The sequence below is a fragment of the Mesoplodon densirostris genome, chromosome 15 (assembly GCF_025265405.1).
Source record: "Mesoplodon densirostris isolate mMesDen1 chromosome 15, mMesDen1 primary haplotype, whole genome shotgun sequence".
NCBI classification, from domain to species: domain Eukaryota; kingdom Metazoa; phylum Chordata; class Mammalia; order Artiodactyla; family Ziphiidae; genus Mesoplodon; species Mesoplodon densirostris.
In genome coordinates this window covers 8,817,188-8,831,148 of record NC_082675.1, presented here as the reverse complement: position 1 = coordinate 8,831,148, position 13,961 = coordinate 8,817,188, and the positions used below count along the sequence as shown (strand labels likewise).

General features: G+C 40.6%; 1 protein-coding gene across 1 annotated transcript in view; it reads left to right on the top strand.

Moving 5' to 3' along the window:
- The window catches only part of PPTC7 (protein phosphatase targeting COQ7), a 43,072-nt gene that overhangs the window by 18,408 nt on the left and 10,703 nt on the right, over positions 1 to 13,961 (top strand). The window contains exon 2 of the mRNA XM_060119457.1: positions 6,224 to 6,403. Within this exon, the coding sequence (XP_059975440.1) occupies positions 6,224 to 6,403 (180 nt within the window). The remainder of the gene's footprint in view (positions 1 to 6,223; positions 6,404 to 13,961) is intronic.

Genomic DNA, 13,961 nt, shown 5'->3' with positions numbered 1-13,961 from the left:
ACTGGACCTTTGTCAAAGAACTGGCCCTGATTGCCTTCCCCAGTGCAGACTCTTAGTTCCTGACTTCATACAGAACATTTCCACAAAAATTCCCTACCGGTGCCTGAAACTCAGCATACCTGAGACAGAAGTCAGTATCTTCTAAAGGCATTTTCACCCCCTCCTAACTGGGGAATCATCTAATCAATATTCATTCCTGAAATCCAGAAACCTATTGATATAAAATGTATTGATGGAGAGCTGTCTTGTCTTTACATACTTTTTGTTTCCAGTGATTGTCTATTCTACTTTTCTCATTACCTCTAACCTAAAATCTTGCAGCTGATGCCTGACCTCTTACCTCTCTGAACCCGTTCTGTCCACTGCTGTCAGGATTATTTTTCTAAAATATAGATTGGATTATATCACTTCTACCCAGAAACCTTGTGACTTTTTATTGTCTAGAGCAGTGCTCTTCAGTAGAAATATATTGTAAACTATATATGTAATCTTAAACTTTCTAGTAGCCACATTTAAAAAAGTAAAATGAAACATGATGTTAATTTCAAGTAATATAGTTATTTAACCCAATATATCTAAAATGTATGTTCAACATGAAACTAAGACATCTTACAATCTCGGGGGTACTACGTTTTTGGAATCCAGAGTGTATTTTACATTTAACAGCACATCTCAATCCATGCTAGCCACATTTCAAACTGAATAGCCACATGTGGCTAGTGGCTCCTGTATTGGACAACACAGGTCTATAGCATAAAGCTTAAAGTTCTTGGACTGCAATTTTGGGCACCCCACAGCTTCAGCCCCTGCCCTGGGTATTTCAACTTCTCCCCACTCACCCAATCCCCACCCACACCTAATTTGCCGTTCTTTTCCTTTAATTACTCTTCCCTGCCTGAGGAAATCTGACTTACCTTCCAGGGCCAGATCTGAATGCCACTTCCTAGTGAAAGCTTGCTCCATTCTCGCAGTGCCCCATAAGCATTAACCACTTGCTCTTGACTCTTCTGTAGCAGCATTTGTGAGAGCCATTTGTCTAGATTCCATGAGTGAGTAGTCTAGCTGCCCACTAGAAGGTGAGCTTCCCGGAGGCAGGATATGTCTCCCTCAGCTTCTGTTTCCTAGTATTCACTGTAGCCTCCATTTGCTCTTAGGGATATTCTTATCCATTGTTGTTTGATATCTTCAAGATCTGAAGCAATCTCTCCTTTAACAGTTGTTTTCTTTACCTCTGAATGAAATTTCCCTTTATATCTGGATCAGTTCCACTGTTTAAAAGGTGTTCTCTCTGTGGATTGAAGCTTTTGCTTATGCAAGAGAGGAAATACTCATTTTCTTATAGAAATAACTGCCTAATGTGAATTAAACTAGGTTTCAAATGTAGGTTATTCTGGCTTTAGCCTGGTTCTAATCCCAAATATAACTCTTCCTGTTATATAACTTGTTCTTTGTAAGTAAATTATGTATGTATACTAAGACTTTTTTCACACAGCTTTATTGAAAAGTTTATATGCTTTTTTGTGTGTGTGCGGTACGCGGGCCTCTCACTGTCGTGGCCTCTCCCGTTGCGGAGCACAGGCTCCAGACGCGCAGGCTCAGCGGCCATGGCTCACAGACCTAGCCGCTCCGCAGCATGTGGGATCTTCCCGGACCCGGGCACGAGCCCGTGTCCCCTGCATTGGCAGGCAGACTCTCAACCACTGCGCCACCAGGGAAGCCCTATATGCTTTTTGAATCTCTTTTTCCCCCTAAAGAGACTTGGCCAATGGAGTTTTGCCTGTGTTCTTTTTCCCATATAAAAGCAAACAGGTGCCTGAAACCTTACCTCTATTCTGGGAGAAATCTGATTAATGTTGAAGGGCTGTGCCAGGTCAGACTCTATAACCTGCTGACAGATTATTTAGTGAGTGCCAGGATCAACTCTCAACATTATCTCAGGTTTTAATGGTTTTCTTATGAAGGGCATTTGTAGATGAAACCAGTCTGTATTTAAAGTTAATTGTGGCTCTTAGAAACTGGTTAAGAAATTCTTTCCTCAAGCAAACAGTAGTTTGAGAAGAATGAATGATTCATCAGATGGAGTTGCAAGGACTATAATTGCATTCTGTGTTTTAACACAAATTGTTGCATTTAAATCATGGTAAAATCTTATCCCTGGTGACGTAAGAATTCAAAAGAAGTTCCTATTAAACTACCTTAAACTTTTGTAAGAATTTCTAGATACTCTTACAGCTGCTTGAAAAGCACCAAAAAATGATACTTCTTCCTGGGAGGGTAGACCTCAGTCATCCCTGATGCTTCTCTTTCCCCCACCTTCACTGTACCCCATTCAGTGTACCTGTGAGTCCTTTTGTTTCACTGGATCCCAAATCCCTGCACTCTAACTGCACTGCCACCATTTCACAACTGAGCTACTGAGACAGTCTCCTGATTCATTCCCTTTTCTGCTTTTGCTCTCCACACAGCAGGCAGAAGGATCTTTTTCTTATCATTATTACTATTTAAATTTTATATAATGGAAAATTTCAAATATACATCAAGGTAGAGGGATGAATGTACCTCTCATTATTCAACTTCAATTATCCATTCATGGCCAGTCTTGTTTCATCTACTCTTTTGTCACTCCCCCCCAATATTTTGAAACAAATCGCAGACATCATATCATCTAACCAACTAATTTGGAATTGCCCTAAAGTGAAATTTTGCCTTGGGACTTCCCTGGCGGTCCAGTGGTTAAGACTCCGAGCTTCCACTGCAGGGGGCATGGGTTCATTCCCTGGTCTGGGAACTAAGATCCCACATGCCGTGCGCGCGCAGCATGGCCAAAAAAAAAAAAAAAAAAAAAGTGAAATTTTGCCTGTTGGTTGGTCACAAAAGGTGAGGAAAGTTGCTTCTCCAATAGTGGTAAGTTATTTGTCAACCTCTTTACTGTTTTCCAATTCTGTTTCTTATTTTTTCAGGATGTGTTCCATTTCTGCTTGATAAGTGCCATCACCAGAAAAATAGTTTAATGTGTTCATTTCATGTTAAGCCAGTTTTTCAGGGATACATATAAGCACTTTCCTACTTTTGCACCAAATATGTTCTTTGAAGTGTGTGTGAAAGTTGAATGTACAAAAAATGTAAATATAGGTCAATTATATTTAAAAACAAACTCATAGAAAAAGAAATCAGGTTTGTGGTTACCAGAGGCAGGAGTATGGGAAGGGGAATTGGATGAAGGCAGTCAATAGGAACAAACTTCCAGTTATAAGATAAATAAGTACTAGGAATGTAATGTATAACATGATAAATATAATTAACACTGCTGTGTGTTGTATATGAAAGTTCTTGAGAGCAAATCCTAAGAGTTCTCATCACAAGGAAAAAATTTTTTTCTATTTCTTTAATTTTCTGTCTACATGAGATGATAGATGTTCACTAAACTTACTGTGGTATCACTTCATGATGTATGTAAGTCAAATCATTATGCTGTACACCTTAAACTTTTACAGTGCTGTAGGTCAATTATATCAATAAAACTGGAAGAAAAAAATGTAAATGTGTATGTGAGGAGGATGTTTCATGCTCAGATAGCCTTAAAAATTATAAATTCCCTAATTAATATTTTTATTATAAAATCAGTACATGCTTATTATGAAAATAAAATTTTAATAATACAGAACAGTATGAAGTAAAAAGCTTAACTCTCTCATTTGTTCAGGGATCTTTTTTTTTTTTTTTTTTTTTTTTTTTTTTTTTTTTTTTTGCTGTATGCGGACCTCTCACTGCTGTGGCCTCTCCCGTTGTGGAGCACAGGCTCCGGACGCACAGGCCCAGCAGCCATGGCCCACAGGCCCAGCCGCTCCGCGGCATGTGGGATCCTCCCGGACCGGGGCACGAACCCGCGTCCCCTGCATCGGCAGGTGGACTCCCAACCACTGCGCCACCAGGGAAGCCCTCGCGGATCTTTTATTTTGAAAACAACTATATTTCTTATAGGCCATTCCAGAAAGCTTCATTTGTGGTCACTTAAAATTTTAATAATGTATATATCTGACATTTTAGTTTGAATTTTAGTTTAGTTTGAATTTCAAATAAACAACCTCACAGTTTTTGAATTTAGTAGACTGTTGAATTTAGAAATTGATTTTAATGTTGAACAACTAGTTTGGTGTTGCAAGGGATTGAATAGGAGATGGTATGGTGTTGACTTTGATGTCTAATTTTTCTTGAGCACTAGTTTCCTCTCGATAAAGGAGTCTTAGGCAGACTGTGAACTCATCAACAGCTCTATGGACCCGTGAAAAATCTCTATACCAGTGCTGTTTAATAGAAATATAATGTGAGCCACACATGTCATTTTAAATTTCCTAATATTCACATTAATTAAAAATAAAAAGATGGGGCCTCCCTGGTGGCGCAGTGGTTAAGAGTCCGCCTGCCGATGCAGGGGATACGGGTTCGTGCCCCGGTCTGGGAGGATCCCATATGCCACGGAGCGGCTGGGCCCGTGAGCCATGGCCGCTGGGCCTGCGCGTCCGGAGCCTGTGCTCCGCAACGGGAGAGGCCACAACAGTGAGAGGCCCACATACCGCAAAAAAAAAGAAAAAAAAAAAAAAGAAAAAAATAAAAAAATAAAAAAATAAAAAGAAACAGGTCACATTAATTTTAATAATGTATTCTCTTTAGCACATTATATCCAAAATATTAGTTCAACATGCAATTAATATAAAAATTAATGAGCTATTTTACCCTTTTTTTCATACTAACAAGTTTTCAAAAATCAAGTGTGTGTTTTATACTTAGAGCACTTCGCAGTTTGCATCAGCCCCATTTCTAGTGCTCACTAGCCACATGTGGTAGTGGCTGTTATACTGGGCAGTGTGGCCCTGTACAGGATAGAGGTTGTCTCAGAGGGAGGAGGAAAGGGGGTGGGATGTATTCTTTTTTTTTTTTTTTTTTTTTTTGCGGTACGTGGGCCTCTCACTGCTGTGGCCTCTCGCGTTGCGGAGCACAGGCTCCGGACGCGCAGGCTCAGCGGCCATGGCTCACGGGCCCAGCCACTCCGCGGCATGTGGGATTTTCCCGGACCGGGGCACGAACCCGTGTTCCCTGCATCAGCAGGCGGACTCTCAACCACTGCGCCACCAGGGAAACCCAGGTGGGATGTATTCTTAATTTTGTTCTCTCTTTCACAGTTATTGACCGATATTTGAAGTTAAAAGTTTGCTGCTTTTGGTATTTTTTTTTAATTTAATTTATTTATTTTACCTATTTTATTTTTGGCTGCACTGGGTCTTCGTTGCTGCATGCGGGCTCTTCTGGTTGCGGCGAACAGGGGCCACTCTTTGTTGCAGTATGCAGGCTTCTCATTGCAGTGGCTTCTCTTGTTGTGGAGCACGGGCTCTAGGCACGTGGGCTTCAGTAGTTGTGGCACACGGGCTCAGCAGTTGTGGCTCACGGGCTCTGGAGCGCAGGCTCAGTAGTTGTGGTGCACGGGCCCAGTTGCTCCGTGGCATGTGGGATCTTCCTGGACCAGGGCTCGAACCCATGTCCCCTGCATTGGCAGGTGGATTCTTAACCACTTCGCCACCAGGGAAGCCCGCTTTTGGTATTCTTAATGATGGACAGCTCTGGCTCAGTTGTATTCTTACTAACATCAGCACTTTTTTTAAAAAAATCCATTTTCGGGCTTCCCTGGTGGCACAGTGGTTGAGAGTCTACCTGCCGATGCAGGGGACACGGGTTCGTGCCCCAGTCCAGGAGGATCCCACATGCCGCGGAGCGGCTGGACCCGTGAGCCATGGCCACTGAGCCTGCGCGTCCGGAGCCTGTGCTCCACAACGGGAGAGGCCACAATAGTGAGAGGCCCGCGTACCACCAAAAAAAAAAAAAAAAAAAAAAATCCATTTTCATTCCTATAAAATACAGCAAAGATTAATAACAAATATTTCTGTACAAAGATGAAAATCCTGCTGAAATCGAACTCTTGGCTGGGAGGCAATGCCACCCTGTGGTAGCTCACGTGTTTATTCATCAATATATGAAAGATCAGATTCTAAGTAGAGAATGTGGCTTAGGGAGTATTGGTGTATAATACATTAAACCTGAGCACTTTTTATTCTGAATTTCAGGGTAAATAGATGTACTAGTATGTAGTAAAATTAGTATTAGGAAAACAGGGGTAAGAATTCATGAGACGTTGGTAAGAATATCCTTTGAATGTAAATTTCTTTTTTAGGGGTCGCAGATGGTGTAGGAGGATGGAGAGACTATGGAGTTGATCCGTCTCAGTTCTCAGGGACTTTAATGCGGACATGTGAACGGTTAGTAAAAGAAGGACGGTTCGTCCCGAGTAATCCCATTGGAATCCTCACCACAAGCTACTGTGAGTTGCTGCAAAATAAAGTACCTTTGCTTGGTAAGTAGATATCCTATGTGTTTTCCTCTCTAAAGAAGCCCAGGAGATGGTTAACAACAAAACCAAGAAAATCACTTACCAGCCCAGCTCTTTTTCTGAGGCTCTTCCTATTAAGCAATTTGATGGAGAAGCTGTGGGCAACACCAGAATACATAATACTGCTTGAAATAGATACAACCACTTTGGAAAACAATTTAGAATTACAGAATAAAGTTAAACATGAGCAGATAGTATGCCCCAGTAGTTCCACTTCTGGGTCTTTACCCTAGACTAGAGAAACTCTTGCACATCTATGTATCAAAAGATAGGTACAAGAATGTTCATACTAACATTATTTATAATAGCAGAAAACTGGGAACAACCTAAAAGCCCATTTATAGTAGAAAAACGCATTTTGAAAAGGAACGAGTTAAGGTTGCATGCAGTACTCAGGAACATGTTGTTGAGGGAAAAGAGGACATTGCAGAATATCACCTAACAGTCTGATTCCATATATTTCAAATTCAGAAACATAAACAAGTAAAACTATATTGTTTAGGGATTCTAAAATATAAAAGAAGAAAGAAAAGCAAGTGGTTGTATAATTGGGATAGTGATTCTCTCCCAGGGAGGAAAAAAGAGGATAGGTCCAGCCTGTAAAACTCAGTTGATTACCTGTGAGGAGTTCAGGTTGCAAATTGGCTCCCCAGCTACTAGCAGTTAACATTTAGTCTGTGTAGATCCCTGTTATTCTTGTATTAGAAAATTTACGAATACCCAGTGTTTGTTTTCTGGTATGCTAATGGAGCATCCTTTGGCTAAGCTTCTACATTTGTTTGTTAAATGGTCTCTTGGGAACTTACCGAAGCCTTCTAAGCAGGCTCTCAGAAAGGGTGTTATTAAGTTTCTGCTAACTGCCAGCATCTTTCTGGTTACTAGAAGGCCTCCCTCCCAATCACCATGCACATTTAAAATCAGCCCTCAATGTTCAATGTTAATGGAGATCTCCATGTTGTAGAATTTTGCCTTCAATTTAAAACCTTTGTAAGAAGGGGTACTTTTCATCATGCTACCATCTTCTGTCTTCTCTGTGCTGTGATTAACTAGCTTGTTCTCCTAACTGAAGAGAAATCTTGTCTAGAAGTTTCAATATACTGGTTTGTCTTAATCTGCTGTTTTGGGCATGCAATCTTGAGTTTGCCTGATACCGTAAAACATCCTAGATTCTATTTCATCTCTGTAAACTTGCCGTATGACTTTGGGCAAACCACTTAACCTCTGACCCCTTATTTCCTATGTCAACTGGATAAATCTTTTTTATGAAAAGCAATGACTTAAAGCTTCTTGCAATACTCAGAAACATGTTGAGGGAAAAGAGAACATTGCAGGGTGCCATCTAACAAAAGAACCTGTAGACAGGGACCAGGGGCCTGAGTCTTCTGCCAACACCACCCCACCCTGCACCCCACAGTGCATTTACTAAATTACTGTGACTTGGAATAACCTGTTAAAACCTGTAACAACTATCCTGATTTTGTACTTTGAAAGCTCTGTTTTCTGCTGCATTTCTTCCTTGTTCCTACTTTTTCCCCTATGCACCTTCATGTAACTGGGAGAGCTTAATAAAATAAATTTAAGGACATATAAGAGTTTTTCTTGCACTGAATATTATGACTACCTCTTTCTCCTAAAAGACACGTTGAAATAATCCTTCGTTACCATGTTTGACGCATATACACTTCTCTCTTACCTTATCTACACATCTCTAACCTATGTGTAACTAAAACTCAAGTATATTTTGGCAAAGACAGGCTGCTGAGTTTTATTGAAACTCAGCCATAATTGCAAGTAATAATTTTATAAGATTAGGTGATCCTTTTTTAAAAATTCTGCCATGGCTTAAAAGCCTATAACATAATTCCAATATAAAGGGCAAGCTGATAGCTGTAACCACTTATTTCTTGAGAATTTCTAGCTGCTTTTAGATCTGGGTTGGCATCACAGGCTAATTGTTGACATATTATTTCCTCAGAAACCCCTAAGTGGATTTAGGTCTTATGAAGCCAACATATCTTAAGAATTTGAGGGGTTAATCCCAGTAAGGTTATCCCTTTCTTCGTTTGCTGCACAAAAGGCTTAGTGGTAGTTTACAGAATAAGGGCCAGGTGATAAAAATACTTCCATGTTAGCGTGAGGGATTTGCCCAGGGACCTGTCTGGATTGCTCAATCGTCGGAACATTCAACACTGTTGTTCTTAGCACTCTTTTCTTCTTTGCCAGTTTGTTCCTCTCCAAACACGTAAGAATGGTGAGCTCTTCTCCCAGTATTAGGCTACCAGGGCCTGAGCCACTGTACGCGTCAGTAATGTGAAGAGGCAGAGGAGTTGACACACTGTGAGCCCAGATGATTCTGTAAGGCTGAGCTTCCCTTCGTTGGTGCTGCTTTGCATATTAAAGCTCTGTCTATCGCTCACGAGGACCATTTTGATTCTAACGCAGTGGGTTACTGCCACAAGGGTAGCAAAGTGATAGCCTGGATTTGTCAGTGAGTAATAATGAGTCAATGTGAGTCCTTCCTGCAGCACAATTTTCAAGGCTGTGCTACTCATCTGTCATTTTTTTGTTCTCAGTTAAATTAATCCCATCAGCTTTCAGAAGATCTTTTGTGTGGTGATTCTATTAATGACGTAAATGATTGGAGTTTTTGTGCATTGAGTTAGGAAGGAAGGGTAATTGGTGATTTTAGCTCTAATACAAGCTATGGAGTAGGTTCTCTGACAGCATGGCCAGTTAGTTACAATACCAATGTTTTTCTTTTTTTTGACAATTAATGGGTAGGGACTAGATAGCTTAGCATTAAAGTGTCAGGTTTGTAGCCATGCATATACTGTAGATAACAAGGAAACAGAATTTCTGAACGTTACAGTGACACAAATGCTTATATTTAAGTGTTTTTAAATTAAGTTACACATTTTCACTAAGGAAAAATTAATAACAAAAATTAAATTACCTATAATCCACTAAGAAAACTTAATTTTTTAGTGATTATACTCCCTGACTTTTTTTCTTTGCCCATAGAATAATAACAACAGGAATTGAATCTACTGTGTGCTCACAATAGCTCCAGTGAGGTAGATTTGTAGGCATTTTTGTTCCTCATTTTGTTAGGAAGAAACTGAGGCCTAGAGAGAATAAGTGGTTTGCCCACGGTCATGTCATGTGGCTAGAAAATCATAGAGCACTGGGATTTAACACAGCTGGTTCCACAGCCTGTTTATTTTGTTTCTTTTTGCCTTTTAATTATCATTTTAGCAGGTTAGCCTTTGCCTACATATTGTGCTTTTTTAAAAAAAAGAATTAGAGGGCTTCCCTTGTGGCACAATGGTTGAGAGTCCGCCTGCCAATGCAGGGGACGCGGGTTCATGCCCCGGTCCTGGAAGATCCCACATGCTGCGGAGCGGCTAGGCCCGTGAGCCATGGCCGCTGAGCCTGCGTGTCCGGAGCCTGTGCTCCGCAACGGGAGAGGCCACAACAGTGAGAGGCCCACGTATCGCCAAAAAAAAAAAAAAAAGAATTACAGTAAATTTCACTATTTTTAAAAAAATAAATTTATTTATTTATTTTTGGCTGCATTGGGTCTTCGTTGCTGCGCGCAGGCTTTCTCTAGTTGCAGCGAGCAGGGGCTACTCTTCATTGCGGTGCACGGGCTTCTCATTGTGGTGGCTTCTCTTGTTGTAGAGCACAGGCTCTAGGCACGCAGGCTTCAGTAGTTACAGCATGCGGACTCAGTAGTTGTGGCTCACAGGCTCTAGAGCACAGGCTCAGTAGTTGTGGTGCACGGGCTTAGTTGCCCCGCAGCATGTGGGATCTTCCCGGATCAGGGATCGAACCTGTGTCCCCTGCATTGGCAGGCAGATTCTCAACCACTGCGCCACCAGGGAAGCCCAGAATTTCATTATTTTTGATGTACAGTTCTTTATATTTGATATCACTTTCTTTTTTTTTTTTTTTCCATGTAAATGCTTTGGTAACTCATTTATTTATTTACTTATTTATTTATTATTTATTATTTTTTTATTTTTTGCTTTATAACAAATTTAATCAGTTATACATATACATATGTTCCCATATCCCCTCCCTTTTGCGTCTCCCTCCCACCCTCCCTATCCCACCCCTCCAGGCGGTCACAAAGCACCGAGCTGATCTCCCTGTGCTATGCGGCTGCTTCCCACTAGCTATCTACCTTACGTTTGGTAGTGTATATATGTCCATGCCGCTCTTTCACTTTGTCACAGCTTACCCTTCCTCCTCCCCATATCCTCAAGTCCATTCTCTAGTAGGTCTGTGTCTTTATTCCTGTCTTACCCCTATGTTCGTCATGACATTTTTTTTTCTTAAATTCCATATATATGTGTCAGCATACAGTACTTGTCTTTCTCTTTCTGACTTACTTCACTCTGTATGACAGACTCTAGGTCCATCCACCTCATTACAAATAGCTCAATTTCATTTCTTTTTATGGCTGAGTAATATTCCATTGTATATATGTGCCACATCTTCTTTACCCATTCATCCGATGATGGATACTTAGGTTGTTTCCATCTCCGGGCTATTGTAAATAGGGCTGCTATGAACATTTTGGTACATGTCTCTTTTTGAATTATGGTTTTCTCAGGGTATATGCCCAGTAGTGGGATTGCTGGGTCATATGGTAGCTCTATTTGTAGTTTTTTAAGGAACCTCCATACCATTCTCCATAGTGGCTGTACCAATTCACATTCCCACCAGCAGTGCAAGAGTGTTCCCTTTTTTCCACACCCTCTCCAGCATTTATTGTTTCTAGATTTTTTTGATGATGGCCATTCTGACTGGTGTGAGATTATATCTCATTGTAGTTTTGATTTGCATTTCTCTAATGAGCAAAGATGTTGAGCATCCTTTCATGTGTTTCTTGGCAGTCTGTATATCTTCTGTGGAGAAATGTCTATTTAGGTCTTCTGCCCATTTTTGGATTGGGTTGTTTGTTTTTTTGCTATTGAGCTGCATGAGCTGCTTATAAATTTTGGAGATTAATCCTTTGTCAGTTGCTTCATTTACAAATATTTTCTCCCATTCTGAGGATTGTCTTTTGGTCTTGTTTATGGTTTCCTTTGCTGTGCAAAAGCTTTTAAGTTTCATTAGGTCCCATTTGTTTATTTTTGTTTTTATTTCCATTTCTCTAGGAGGTGGGTCAAAAAGGATCTTGCTGTGATTTATGTCATAGAGTGTTCTGCCTATGTTTTCCTCTAAGAGTTTGATAGTGTCTGGCCTTACATTTAGGTCTTTAATCCATTTTGAGCTTATTTTTGTGTATGGTGTTAGGGAGTGATCTAATCTCATACTTTTACATGTCCCTATCCAGTTTTCCCAGCACCACTTATTGAAGAGACTGTCCTTTCTCCACTGTACATTCCTGCCTCCTTTATCAAAGATAAGGTGACCATATGTCCGTGGGTTTATCTCTGGGCTTTCTATCCTGTTCCATTGATCTATCTTTCTGTTTTTGTGCCAGTACCATACTGTCTTGATTACTGTAGCTTTGTAGTATAGTCTGAAGTCAGGGAGCCTGATTCCTCCAGCTCCGTTTTTCTTTCTCAAGATTGCTTTGGCTATTCGGGGTCTTTTGTGTTTCCATACAAATTGTGAAATTTTTTGTTCTAGTTCTGTGAAAAATGCCAGTGGTAGTTTGATAGGGATTGCATTGAATCTGTAGATTGCTTTGGGTAGTAGAGTCATTTTCACAATGTTGATTCTTCCAATCCAAAAACATGGTACATCTCTCCATCTATTTGTATCATCTTTAATTTCTTTCATCAGGATATCACTTTCTTTTAAGGAAACTTCAATACTAGCTTATAGTCACTTGTTTCACTTAAACTATCTTTCATTTTCAGATATATTTCTCTCACACAATTTTAGTGGCTATCAAGTAGCTAACACTTATTATGTGTTGTAAGTGTTTGACATGATTTAACTCATTTTTTCCTTACAAACAACTCTGTGAGGTAGTTACTGTTACCCCTATTTTTATAGATGAGCAAACTGAGGCACAGACAGGTTACATAATTTGCCCCAGGTCACACAGCTAGTAAGTGGCAGAGCTAGCATTCAGATTCAGGCAGGCTGACGACAGAGTCTATACTCCTAAGTATTATGTGATAGTGCATAGCTTTCCATTGTATGGATGAATTGTAAAATAATCAATCCCTTTATTTTATTTTATTTATTTTTATTTTTATTTTTTTTTTTTTTTGCGGTATGCAGGCCTCTCACTGTTGTGGCCTCTCCCGTTGTGGAGCACAGGCTCCGGACACGCAGGCTCAGCAGCCATGGCTCATGGGCCCAGCCGCTCCGCGGCATGTGGAATCTTCCCAGACCAGGGCACGAACCTGTGTCCCCTGCATTGGCAGGCGGACTCTCAACCACTGCGCCACCAGGGAAGCCCAATTTTATTTTTTTAAATTTATTTATTTAATTTATTTATTTTTGGCTGTATTGGGTCTTCGTTGCTGCGCACGGGCTTTCTCTAGTTGCAGCGAGCGGGGGGCTACTCTTCGTTGTGGTGCGTGGGCTTTTCTTGTTGTGGAGCATGGGCTCTAGGCACGTGGGTTTCAGTAGTTGTGGCAGGCAGGCTCAGTAATTGTGGCTCATGGGCTCTAGAGCGCAGGCTCAGTAGTTGTAGCGCACGGGCTTAGTTGGTCCGCGGCATGTGGGATCTTCCCGGACCAGGGCTTGAACCCGTGTCCCCTGAATTGGCAGGCGGATTCTAACCACTGTGACACCAGGGAAGTCCCCAGTCCCTTAATTTTAGATGTTGAGGTTGTTACCAGTTCTTTGTGATCTTATGCAGTGTTTTTGTACTTAAGTCTTGTTTGCATCTCTTATTATTTTCTTATGATAAATCCTCACAGTAGAATTGCTAGATCAAAGGATATGCACATATTTCAGGGCAGTATTGTCCTTTAGAAAGGTTATTTAGTTCTACTCTCTTACCACTGTGAAATGAGAGTGACCATGTTTCCTACACTAGTGCAGTGATCATTTTTTAGAAATATATTTATAGACCATTTACATTTATTTCTTGGTGAACTGCTCATTTTTCTATTTTGCCATTTTTCTGTAGGTATAGGTTGAAATTTTAGCACTTGAAAGCACTTTCACTAATTGTACTGTCAGCCTCAGTCTGGGGAGGGTTATGTGAGCTGTGTGCTGCAAAGGTACACAGAAGCTTCTGCTTGGAATGTGGTCTCTTCTCTCTGAACAGGTAGTCTCTGTAAAGTGAACAGGTTGATTCCACAAGCTTCCTGGGAAAATTGGTCTTGTTACTTCATAGTGAGTCAGTCTGCAGTAAAAGTTCTTCATGACCTCAGCAGATGGAAATTCTGTTTAAAATTGTAGTTATGTGCCTTTTCTTAAATGTTAGTGAATTTCACAGAGAAGGCTTTCTGCCTATGACTAATGAGAAATGTCATGGAAACGTAACATGCTCCTTCTGGCATTTTAAGTATTAAAACTTAATATATCAACAACATCCTTTTGA